At 46.1% G+C, this 12,610-nt stretch overlaps 1 protein-coding gene across 2 annotated transcripts in view; it reads right to left on the minus strand.

Moving 5' to 3' along the window:
• Positions 1 to 11,776, minus strand: part of SGSM3 (small G protein signaling modulator 3) — a 30,277-nt gene extending 18,501 nt beyond the window's left edge. Inside the window, exons 1-3 of one of the 2 annotated variants that reach the window (XM_077339407.1) lie at positions 11,634 to 11,776; positions 1,911 to 2,020; positions 844 to 901 (exon numbers count right to left, since the gene is read on the minus strand). In XM_077339407.1, the coding sequence (XP_077195522.1) occupies positions 844 to 850 (7 nt within the window). In that variant the 5' untranslated portion in view covers positions 851 to 901; positions 1,911 to 2,020; positions 11,634 to 11,776. Of the gene's footprint in view, positions 1 to 843; positions 902 to 1,910; positions 2,021 to 11,558 lie in introns of both variants that reach the window. The other variant, XM_077339406.1, reaches the window with a different exon arrangement.
• Positions 11,777 to 12,610: the final 834 nt, after the last annotated feature.

Consider the following 12,610-nt stretch of genomic DNA (forward strand, 5'->3'; position numbering starts at 1 on the left):
CTTTTCACGTGCACATGGATATGTTTATTTCCAAAACTGGATTCTGAAACTGAAACAACAGTTAAATATAAAAGCAGCTGGATTTCTACTTCTGGGATTGAGCATCAAAACTTACAAGTAATCACCAGCTATCCACAGTCAATATATACAGTGAAAATAAGATAGTAACCACACTTGTTTGCCTGCTAATGATGCAAGAGAAGGACCACATAGAAAATTATAGGGAAAAGCAGTTTAATTATATGAGACATAGAATAAAGTACACAACTCAAAGACTGCTAAGTGCATGCAGGTCTAATGTGGTTTTATCTAACATGGGGAAAGCTATTATTCTGGAAAGTGTTTTTTTTTTAAGGGCAGGAGGAATGCCACTCCATTAAATACATGCCAACTCCAATTCTTTTAACTGTTAAAGACTAATTAGAACAGTTATTTCAGTGGAGCCTCACGAGAACCTTCAAACTGTCATTGGCTATTGTCTCTGGCATAGTTACAATCAGTCATGATTTCATGTTGTGGATAATGATTAATACAAACACAGTTAGTAATCATGCAGGTACTTCCGGAGTTTTCCGCTTGAAAGAAGCATATGAAAGGAAGCTTGTGGTTCAAGGAAGGGTGGCCAGCCTGTTACAGGCTGAGGTAACAGAATGAGGGAAGCAAAATAATTTTCTAAAGGTACAAAATAATTAATCTAAGTAAAAACAACTCGGTGGTTAGACATAATCAGGGAATCAACTGATAATCACTTGATAAAAAGTGTATGACTGTTCTGATATTGAGTTTTTGTTAAAAATCTTTGATGACTAGATCATAAGTGGTAGAACTTTATAAAGGCCTTACCTGACATGGTGCTAGAGGAATGGAGACAATGGAAGTTAGGTTCCAAGAAGTCACAGCCCTGTTATGATACATGGAGGCAAAACAGACAACAAAAAAAGACAAAACATATTAGCTCTTAGGATGAAATATGCAGAACACTCCGACCTGATTCCCAATTAGGACACACACCCCTTATTCAGAACTACTGCTACCCCTGCAATGATGATGTATACAGTCAGTTGCTACTATAGATGGTTAGGGACTTGGATGTGGAGTCAGAGACCAGAGTGTAAATTCTCACCATGAAGTTTGCCATCATAGTTTCTCAGCCTAATTAACTTTAAAGGGTCATGGCTCAATTTGAGGATAAAATAGGATAAGCCCCAGCATGTGGGCTCTGATTTTCTTAGAGAAAGGTTGTGATGCAAATGCATTTGACAGATTTACATTTATCACAAACTCAGAAGAAAAGCTAGAACCCTAAATTCTTTTTGTTAATAGTTTAGATACAAGAAGAATAGCTGGATTTTTACCCCACTTTTTACTACGCGAAGGAGTCTCAAAGTGGCTTACAATCACCATCTTCTCCCCACAACAGATACCCTGTGAGGACAGTGAGGCTGAAAGAACTTTGAGAGAGCTGTGACTGGCCCAAGGGTCGCCCAGCTGGTTTCTTGTGGAGGAGGTGGGACTCAAGCCAGGTTCACCAGAGTAGAGGTCGCTGCTCTTAATCACTACACAAAGCTGGCTCTCAAAACTGTCTAATATAAGCTGATTTTTGTGTTGGTTTCTTTAATTAAGTTTAAGTCTTCCTTTAAATTATTTATTTCTGGGCAAGGTAAATTTTTCACTCTAAAATATTAAGGCAGCATATTTTAACCAGATTAAGTTGCCTACACTCTTGTGGCTAATAAGGAAGTAATAGGCAAATGGTGAGCGGTCAAATTCTATCCTCTGAGGAAGCAAGAGATTCCCAGCATCTCCTTTTCCCAAGAGGTATCACAGACATTAAAGTGAGATGAGATTTCCCACCCAGATTTCACTTTGCAACTATTAGCTGGTGTCTGCAAGCAAATAAAAACACAGACCTGAAAAACAAGGCCTCAGAGGTCCACCAACTGCTCTCCTTCCGGGCTAAGACCAGACATTCCTGGGACTGAAGATTTTCAGGGACCCAGACTGGAGTCTGTGAATGTTACTGTGATACAAGGGATATATTTCTTCGTGAATAAGAGCTGGGACAACCATTTCATTTAGATGAACACTTCTTTCTCACTCTGTGATCAGAGCAACCGACAATAAGTTCAGCAGAAAACTCACATTAATAACAAAAATATAAATGATGGACTGGTTCACAAAAGAGAATATAAATATATTAACCATGAATATATTTGTTTGTTTGTTTATTTCTATGCTGCTCTTCCCTACGGCTCTGGGCGGTTTACATTAAATGTTGTGGAATGCTTACGTGGAATATATTATAACTAGATTTTAAGCCCATTTTATATTAGAATAAAATGGGCGCTAGCTACTGTCCCTGGGGACAGCGCTTGGTGGCTGGCAAGGGTGGGAGAACATGGGAGAGGCTCCTGCGCGCCCGGGAAGGGCGCAGGGCGGCTCGGCCGCCCTGCGCCCTCCCCGGGCGCGCAGAAGCCATTCTCCCCTCCCAGCCCCCCAACTGCAAAGGCTTCTGAGCGCCCCGGAAGGGCGCAGGGCGGCTCGGCCGCCCTGCGCCCTCCCCGGGCACGCAGAAGCCATTCTCCCCTCCCAGCCCCCCAACTGCAAAGGCTTCTGAGCGCCCCGGAAGGGCGCAGGGCGGCTCGGCCGCCCTGCGCCCTCCCCGGGCGCGCAGAAGCCATTCTCCCCTCCCAGCCCCCCAACTGCAAAGGCTTCTGCGCGCCCGGGAAGGGCGCAGGGCGGCTCGGCCGCCCTGCACCCTCCCCGGGCGTGCAGAAGCCATTCTCCCCTCCCAGCCCCCCAACTGCAAAGGCTTCTGCGCGCCCCGGGCGCGCAGAAGCCATTCTCCCCTCCCAGCCCCCCAACTGCAAAGGCTTCTGCGCGCCCGGGAAGGGCGCAGGGCGGCTCGGCCGCCCTGCACCCTCCCCGGGCGTGCAGAAGCCATTCTCCCCTCCCAGCCCCCCAACTGCAAAGGCTTCTGCGCGCCCCGGGCGCGCAGAAGCCATTCTCCCCTCCCAGCCCCCCAACTGCAAAGGCTTCTGCGCGCCCCGGAAGGGCGCAGGGCGGCTCGGCCGCCCTGCGCCCTCCCCGGGCGCGCAGAAGCCATTCTCCCCTCCCAGCCGCAAAGGCTTCTGAGCGCCCCGGAAGGGCGCAGGCCGGCTCGGCCGCCCTGCGCCCTCCCCGGGCGCGCAGAAGCCATTCTCCCCTCCCAGCCCCCCAACTGCAAAGGCTCCTGCGCGCCCGGGAAGGGCGCAGGGCGGCTCGGCCGCCCTGCGCCCTCCCCGGGCGCGCAGAAGCCATTCTCCCCTCCCAGCCCCCCAACTGCAAAGGCTTCTGAGCGCCCGGGAAGGGCGCAGGGCGGCTTGGCCGCCCTGCGCCCTCCCCGGGCGCGCAGAAGCTATTCTCCCCTCCTACCCCCCCAGCGGCAAAGGCTTCTGAGCGCCCGGGAAGGGCGCAGGGCGGCTTGGCCGCCCTGCGCCCTCCCCGGGCGCGCAGAAGCCATTCTCCCCTCCTACCCCCCCAGCGGCAAAGGCTTCTGAGCGCCCGGGAACGGCGCAGGGCGGCTCAGCAAGCCGCCCTGCGCCGTCCCCGGGCCCGCAGAATCCTTTGTACTCCCCCAGTTGGGGGAAGGCACAGGGAGCCGCAGGCCTACCTTCCCTTTCGGCGGCCAGCAGAGTAATGGCCGCCGTGCAGGGAAGGGTAGCCCTCGTCGGGGATGGGGCGGGTTGGGAGGCGCTTTGCGCCTCCCTATTGGCTGTAGTCCAGGCAAACAGCCAATCAGCAGCCGCGTTGTGCGCGGCTGCTGATTGACAGTTTGGGGCTGGACTGACAAGCGGAGGGCCCAATCGGGAGGCGCTTCGCGCCTCCCGATTGGGCCCTCCGCTTGTTAGTCCAGGGGAAGGGGCCTATTGGCACCCTTCCTCATCCCGGACAGGGCCCGCCCTCGGGGCCCTTACTGTTTTATTTCTTCCGCTCCGCTAGGAGCGGTTAAAGATAATGCAATAATTAACAAATAACAAAACATGGCATAACATATTCATAACATGACAGCCAGAATGGTGTTTTTAACAGAACAACAATGACAATCCCTGGGCAGGTCAGATTTGTCAGTCATGGAAGGGTGTCTGAGCGGGGGGAGGGTTTAGAAAACTCTTAGGTCCACCTCTAATCATATGAGTTCTCCCAGAAACTGTCTAACTGAAGCATGCTGGGATTTCCCAGTTGAAACCTGATTCCAAAGCAGTTGGGGGCTCAATTTCTACAGGGGCAATGTCATGTGGGAAGAGAGGGCTTCAGTCACCCCGCTTCCAGGACTTAACCAAAAAACCCCCTGGGAGCACTGTTTGACTTACTGCATGCTACATATGTATCAATGAATTACATACAAGTTTCCTCAACAAACATGGCTCCCTGTGGACGTTGGAAGTTAGGGAAATGGTACAGGGGAAGGCTTAAGCACATTTTAATGTGGTCCCAATATGAGTTGTGCCTTTGTCTGTGCTATACCTGAAAGTCATGGGTCCTAGCTGCAATTAAAAATGCTAGCTAAATCAAGTGGATCACCAAAGTGTGTGTAGAGCTGATCCAAGTTGGTGCATAAGTTCATGTGTGTGGGTTTGGCTTCCTAACATCAACATTAGTCCAAACAGGAACAGTTAGCCAGCTTTACAGATTAAGATCAGAATTCACATTAAAGTTGTTATGCATTCCACCCTGCCTTGGTTTGTTATCTGTTATTTCACCATGAAAATGCAATATTAAAGGCAGAGACACCTGAATTCAAATCCTTGATCTCCCATGGACTCTCCAAATGGTCTAGTCACTCACTCTCACTGTTGATTCTCATTTCTCAGATGGAAAACACTAATGGCCTGTCTCAGACAAAATGTGATTCAGTACGACGTTATATATTCAGACCACTAAAGTAATTGGGGCAGCTCTTTCCATAAATCCAATCTGTGGTACTCTGCCAGCCCTGAAACTACAACTCTGTGGATCTCTGAACAGTTCTGAAGCAAGGTTTCATGCCTAGAATTTGAACAAAAAATAGCAAGTTTTTTTGAAAGGGCTATTAAAAGCACAATTAAAAAGTATGTACATGTTTTGCTCTTTTAAAATTTACATTCCCAGAATTATATGAACCAAAACTTGGTCAGGGTTCAATAGCACAGCTATCTAAGAGAGAAGACATGGAAATGAACAACTAACAGGGTAGTTTCTGAAAGTCTATCAGATGCCAGTGTCATAAACAAATGATAGGAAACATATAATATAAAATATGTAACTGCTGATATAACAGGCATGCAGATAAATGGGACAATCCCCCTAAGTACTAATATCTAAATTTTCATACACAGCTGGGGAGAGGTCAAAGAGATCCATCACATCACCCTAGAAAGCACAATGCTTACATTCCTGTGACAGATGAAAAATAGTTTGTCCAGCACCTCACTCGCATTTGGATCCTGGTATTTTGCCCCATTTAAGCAACAGGTCTGCAAAACTGCCAATGTCTGTTCATATCCAATTAGACTTTACATGGCAAGTCAAATCCTTCAGGCCTCTTGTTGGTGTTTATCAAGGTTGCCTCCTCATGGTGCACCCTGGATAGCACTAAAGAACTAGATAGAACTTCTGGCTGCCAGACAACCATAGGCTCTCCTGGCTATACTACACATGTGGAAATAAAAGATGTGAAGTGTTTGTTTTATATAAACAAAAGCAAAACATTAAGTTGAAAGTAAGGCCCTCTGATTTCAGTGAAGCTTGTCTTTATAATGGGATGGATTTAGGAATCTTTAGAAGACACTTTATAGTACAGTCCTCTTCAGCGTTGCTTTAGTTGAAGCCCACTGAAATTAACAGGATTGCACTCCTAGGCAGATCCCACTAATTTTAGTAAGATAAGCATTCACTTAACTGCTTTTTCATGTTATCAACATGTAGTGGATAGAGTGTCAAGCTAGGACCTGGGACAACCAAATTAAGATACCTGGTCAGCCCCGGAAGCTCCCTTGGGGAATTTGGGCCTGCCACACAGTCTTAGCCTAACTGGCCACACAGGACTTTTGTAAGGATAAATGGAGGATAGAAGAACAATGTGAGAAGTCAACTGGGTCTACACTGGAGAGAAAAGTGGGATATAAATAAAAAATAAGCTACAAGTCTTAGCCTGATCTTGTTAAAATATATGAAACAGAATGATTCAATATAAGGCATAAAAAATCTTCAGTTCTTATCAGTCAACACAGGTGTTTCCTGGAGTAAACCAAACCTATGCAAACAATATAAATTGTTCAACCTGACATGTGAAATTTGTAAAAAAAAAAAAAAAAAACTAAGTATCATGTTGCAAAAGATAAACTACGCCAACTGAAGGAATTGTTTCAGCCACTCCTTAATCCTGTTATACCCCATCTGTTAGGAGTGTCTTCTACGATGTTAATTTAACTGAAGTTAGGTACATAACTTCTTTTCTACCTACAAAAAGCAAATACTAACTTGGGCAATTAATGGCATTAATAGGTAAGAATGGATACCTGCTTGGCACCTTTAAGACCAAAGACATTTATTCAAGAAATAAACTGTCATTTGTAAGTACACTTGATAATATATCTCAAGAATCTATTACCATTAATAAAGGCATTAAGGGATGGTAGGAGGAGGTGGGCTTCACCGCCTAAGTACTGTCCCAGCTGTCCCATTTCTGATTGGCTTTCTGTCTAATGAATGGCCAATCAGAAAGGAAGTCCCACCTCTGGTTGTGTCCCCCTCCAACTTCTTCCATTTGGAAGATGTACACAGCCTCCGCCTTCCTCGGCAGCCCTTTTGCAGGTGGTGGTGGGTGGAGCCAGATCCCCACCGGCTATCACCCTCCTCGCCCTGAAAAAACACCCACCGAGGCCTTTCCAGGGCTTGGCTGTCCTGCCCGTGGTAGGTAGCTAGTGCCTGTTGTAATGCTATATATAATGGCCTTTGCTGCTAGAAGAATATAATATCTTTAAAAGTCTGCCTGTGCATGAAGGTTTACATTATGAATAAAACTTTATTGGTCTTATAGGTTTCACTAGACTCCAACTTTGTTCTGCTGTTTCAAATCAACATAGCTGCCCAGCTGCGCTTCTGCCCACTCTCAATTCACTCCTCAAGATCATCTGGATCCTCAGGTTTTTCTCTGGCAACTCATAACATTTATATAGGCTTAGAGTCCCAAGAAGTCTTATACCAATGTTTAAATGAGACATTGCAAGCAAAAATAAATGCAATGATAATCACATGATCAGCATGCTTTTGTTAGATTGTCATAAACTGTAAGAGAGGGTAGGAGCCTGAAGAACTATACAGAGAGGAAAATGAAGGGCTATTGTCTTCACTAAATCTTGACCACTACCTGTGCTCATGTGTCTAAACTACAGTAATTATAGTTTGACCTAACTAGTAGATGGCGCATATAAGGCTACAACTTATGTCTGAACTGTGAGCTGCATCTTGTATAAACTGGCTCCTTGCATCATACCAGCTAATGCTGGCACAAGACAGGCCTCCACAGTCTTCATAATGCCAGTGGGATAAGCTGGCACTAAAATGAAATTGGTAAATTTATCTTGAAAATTAGCTGCTAATCTCTCATCTCTAAAACAAACTCCACCATGGTACTTTAACTGTCAATTCTTTTTAGCTGATCTCTTCCTCTCTTTTTTGAAGTTTCTCATGGAAGAAAGATTCCTGTTTCAGAGCATTCCAGGCATTCAATTGGTACTATGCAAAACTCTGATTTTCCCCCAGAGATTTTCTCTAATATCCAAAACAGCATTTTATACACAAATTCTTCTTAATGGTGATAACCATATCAAAATCCTAGGTGCTAACTTTTCAAGGATTTTTCCAACCCCCCATTTGAATAAGGCCTCCAGTTTTCCAAACTGATATAAAAATATGAAGCTACAGAAAATCTATTTCTGTCTCAAGCAGTTTGTTTTGTTTTGCCTTGTTTCTTAGGAGGAAAAGGTATTTGACCTCTTAAGGGAGAACAGTTGATTTTACATTATTCCCCCCAACATGATTACAAGAGAACACTGTATTGACATCTAAAGAAACCAAGCAATTTCTGAAATTCAGCTTTCCTTAATTTCTCAGGAACTAAGTACCATATACATACCACATCAGAATAACTTCCTCATATGGCCTTTAAGGTGCTTGGAACAACTGTACTAGTATTTGGCCTCAGTAAAGTTATTTTACGTTATTCCAATACTAGTAGTAAAGCCCGTTGTGTGCTGTGATACAATGGGCTCATGGCTTGGTGAGGGTTTTATGCCTCACTTGGAAGCTGGCAACCTTAAGAGAAGGTCTCTCTGTGCACAACAGCAAAAACAGGTTCAAGCACACCTAGGAAGTGTGGAATTCCAGAACATAAACCTACACCTATCAGGCATCTCCTTGCTGCAATGTTTTCTTGACCTGAAATAGCTAGGGGCACTATGTGACTAGTTGGGTGGCTGTGGAGGCATTATACCCTTTTGAGGCCCCTCTTTCAAACCTCAAGGAATATTTCTAACACAGGTGTGGCCTGGAGATATCCTGGAATTACAGCTCATCTCCAGACTATAAAGATCAGCTCTCCAACAGAACTGGCTGCTTTGGGGGTAGACAGAGATGTTGTGTAAAAGAAACTTTTGAGGCCTCCCACACAGTTTGTTGTGGAGATTAAATACTTGAGGCCTACTGCACAGGGTTGTTGTGCAGATAAAACAGGAGGCAACCCCCCCCCACCGCAACCCTGTGCAGTAGACCTCATGTATTTCATCTCCACAGCAACCTTGCATGGTAGGCACCAAATAGCCAGAGAGTGATGGAGAAGAGACACTCATGGCTTGACTGCGTCTTCCCTCCAGAAGCAAGGCTGGCCACAGCAGCATTTTATGTGCAAAGGGGCTTTTCTGTGGCCTCCCTGTCAGCCAGCTGTTAGGCAGAAGGGGAAAGCTTTCCCCCTCAAAAGGAAAACACACCCATGCCCTCAGACTCCCCTGTGTTGCTCGCAGAAACGCCTCCCTCACCACAGTCAGGGGTTGTTAGAAGCTCCTTTGCAGCAGGCCTGAAGGGAGGGGGGAGTGCAGAATCTTGAGCAAGAGCAGCAGTTGGACCTGGAGGAGGGGGCAATTCCACCAATAGGAGGCTTTGGAACCTTCAGCATTTTGTTAAGGTCATGATTTTATTTATATAGATATTTTTCCTACTCTGCATTAGTATTTTCTTGCCTAGGCATTTGCAAAGTGTTTAATTTCACTGTTTATACAGACCTCTGAAATTTATTCCTATTCAAGCCTAAGTAGACAAAGTAATGAGAATAGGGACTATAAACAATATAACAGTTTGAGTCTAGTGGCACTTTTAAGACCAACAAAGTTTAACTCTGGGTATATGCTTTTGTGTGCATGCACATGAAAGCTTCTACTCAGAATTAAGCTTTATTGGTCTTAAAGATGCCACTGGAGTCAAACTTTGTTCTGTTGATCCAAACCAACACAGCTACCCATATAAACATGTGCAAGTTAATCTTATGCAATTTTAGCCATAAAAGAGCTATTATTCCACTTTAATAGCTAACAAGTTTTATTCCGATTCTAACATAAGATAAAGAGATCCCTGCCAATGAAGACAAGTACGCACACTGAATTCAGTGGACTTACTTCCAAGTGAGTGTAAACGGAACTGCAATCTTAGGAATTAAGTAACATTGAAAAAGGGATCAGATCATTAGGCCACAGTTCTGTTCAATTACAAGATCTACTAATTCCAGGGAACTTCCTTTTTAGTAAATGTGCATTAAACTTTAAACACATAGTTTTTTAGGGCAAAGAATGTCAAAGGGAAACAGACAATATAACAGGTGTGGAACTGAGAGTCTGGAAACACAGAAAGAAAAATGAACAGAGCATAAATAGGCTCTGAACAAATTCAATTAAACCTGACAATGCTTTGAAAAAATGAGTCAGAGAATTGCAGTGTGGACATGTGAGTCACCAGATAAATATAAAAAGAAAACTTTCAATGAGGCATATGAAAAAAGATTGTTATCACTCCAGTTTAAGGTGAAACACACACATTTCATAAAATTAAATTGTAAACTATAATATCACTCATGAATTTCATTTTCATTCTCTCATGTACCAGTCTTCAGAATTTACAAAAAATCAAAGCCAGACCTTGATCTGGAAAATTTTCAACAGATCCATTAAAATTCAAACCATGCAGTTGCAGTTCTAGTAAATTCTAAGCCCAAACAGATCCTTGCAGCAAGAATGGGATCCAAGACGTTTCAAAGTAATTGGAAAGAAGGAAGGGCATTAAAGTATATATCAGCAGGGAAGACTAGACAGGAAAGGGACTTGGAAATTTACCGGGAGTAGATTGAATGTTATTGTATGGAATGGATTGACTTGTACTTGCACTTGGAACAGCTTGTTTTGGGAATCGGAGATTTTGCTGCATTGACTGTGGCAATAAATGTCTATAATAACATGCTTATAAGCATCTCTTCTGCATGCTCTCTTCTTGGAAAAGTTATTCATAGCTATAGCGTTTCTTGAAGGAGTAGTAAATTATAAACATGTAAAGAAAGGAGACAGGAAGTTGCACAGGTAAGAGATGCTACAGTACAGAACCAGGAAAAAAGCTCTTCCCAGGCTACTGTGTGTCAAGTCATTCTCGCTCTGAGTCATGGAAACATATGAATGTAGTGTTTTTCAGGTCCCCCCCCCCCAAAAAAAATGTTTCACTTACTAACCATCTATGTAATGCAAATTTGATAGTGCCCTGATCTGGGTGGCCCAGGCTAAGCAGTGTCAAGATCTTAACATTTGGATGGGGGACTAGCAAGGAATTCCAGGGTCTCTATGCAGGAGCAGCAAACCACCTTTTGCAGTCATTTGCCTTGAAAATCCTAAGGAGTCGCCATAAGTCAGTTTTGGCTTAATTGTACTTCACACACACAAACACACACACACACACACACTCATGTAAATTAGGGACCATTCTTTTTCAAAGAGGAGAGCCGCAGAGGACCCCTACCTGCCGGACTAGCAGGCTACCCATCTCCATCGATCTTGCAGTGGGGCTGGTGGAGACGACTAAAATGTACACACGCATGTTTGTTTCCATTTGGACCAGATTCTTGGCAAGCCTTCAGTGCCGCTTTTCCTTCTCTCCCCCCCCCCACCCCCACCCCCACCCCCCGGATCTCTCGCCTTTCAACGAAGCAGCAGAAGCAGCAGCTGTAGCAAATGCTCGCTAGGCACCCTCAAAACGGGTCTTGATTTTGGGCTCCCAACCCAAACCGACGCCGTGTGACTCGCCCTCCGCGGCTCTTCACCCGCCTTTTTGCTTACTCCCCAGCCGTGCCTGCGCCGATCCTGCGGCCGGTTGCCTCTCTGTGGCTGCCCCCCCCCAACCCCAGCCTGCAGCCCCCCCCCCGCTCCCTTCACGCCTTTTTCTCGCCGACCGCCTCTTCCATATGGCTCGACCCCAACCCCTCTCCTCTCGGAGCCGCTGCCGCTTACCCCTCATCCTCCTCAGAGAGGGGCGTCCCAGGCGGCAAGCCTCCCTTTCCTCGCGCAGAAGCTCCAGGCACCCACCTCCGGACTGCGCTCCTGCCCGCTCTCAATTCGCCCCTCAACAAGTTCCTGTCAGAGCCGACCTAAAGCACGACGCACGCGCAGCAAGAGGAAGGCGCAGAGAGCTATGGGAATTGCAGTCCCGGAGAACTCTCTTTCCACGTCATGGCTACGCTTTCTTCCGGTAGCGGCCGGCCCTCTCGGGATTTCGGTGGACCGTTTCCTGCTTCGCTGGCGGCCCCTGCAGGCCTCCTACAAAACTGCAGCCCCTCGCCCGGGTCCCCAAAGCGACCACGCCGCCGAGGCCGGGCTGTGCGCAGGCGGCGCTTCCAGCCTTAGCCGCACCCGCGGAGCTTAGCCCAGAGCCGGGCGGCGAAGAGCTTTCTCGGCCAGGAAGTAACGGAGTCTCCAGGGGTGGCTGGGAACCTCGGCAAGGAACACAGAGTTCCTTTCCCCACAAAGAACCGCCTGTTATTCAATGGCAGCGCAACTTGTGCGGTTTTTAAGAGTTTATAAACATTGTGTGCGAGCTCTTTGTCTGTGGTAAAACAAGGTGGCTTCTTAAAACACCAGCTAGAGCTGCGGCCCTCGAGATGTCCATGGACTACAATTCCCATGAGCTCCTGCCAGCGAGGCGCTCATGGGAATTGTAGTCCATGGACATCTCGAGGGCTGCAGTTTGACTACCCCCGAGCTAGAGGCTGCGTATCTGATAAACATCTTCATTCTGTTGGGCAGAAAGGGATGTACAAAAACGAATGACAAGCATGCCCACTGGAAACCATAGGAGATGGTCAAAGACCCATTGAAATAATGGCAGGCAAGAATCCCCATTGACTTCCATGTGCTCCATTGAAATACATTATAGTAGAGAAACAGTTGCAAAGAAAACATGGAATGGAATACATTTTCCATTCTGGGCCTGGAATGGGAAGGCAAAGAATGGAATGACTGCCCCTGGGAATACCAGGCCCAGATCCCCCATGGTACTCCCAGGG

This window comes from Paroedura picta, chromosome 5, assembly GCF_049243985.1.
Source record: "Paroedura picta isolate Pp20150507F chromosome 5, Ppicta_v3.0, whole genome shotgun sequence".
NCBI lineage: Eukaryota > Metazoa > Chordata > Lepidosauria > Squamata > Gekkonidae > Paroedura > Paroedura picta.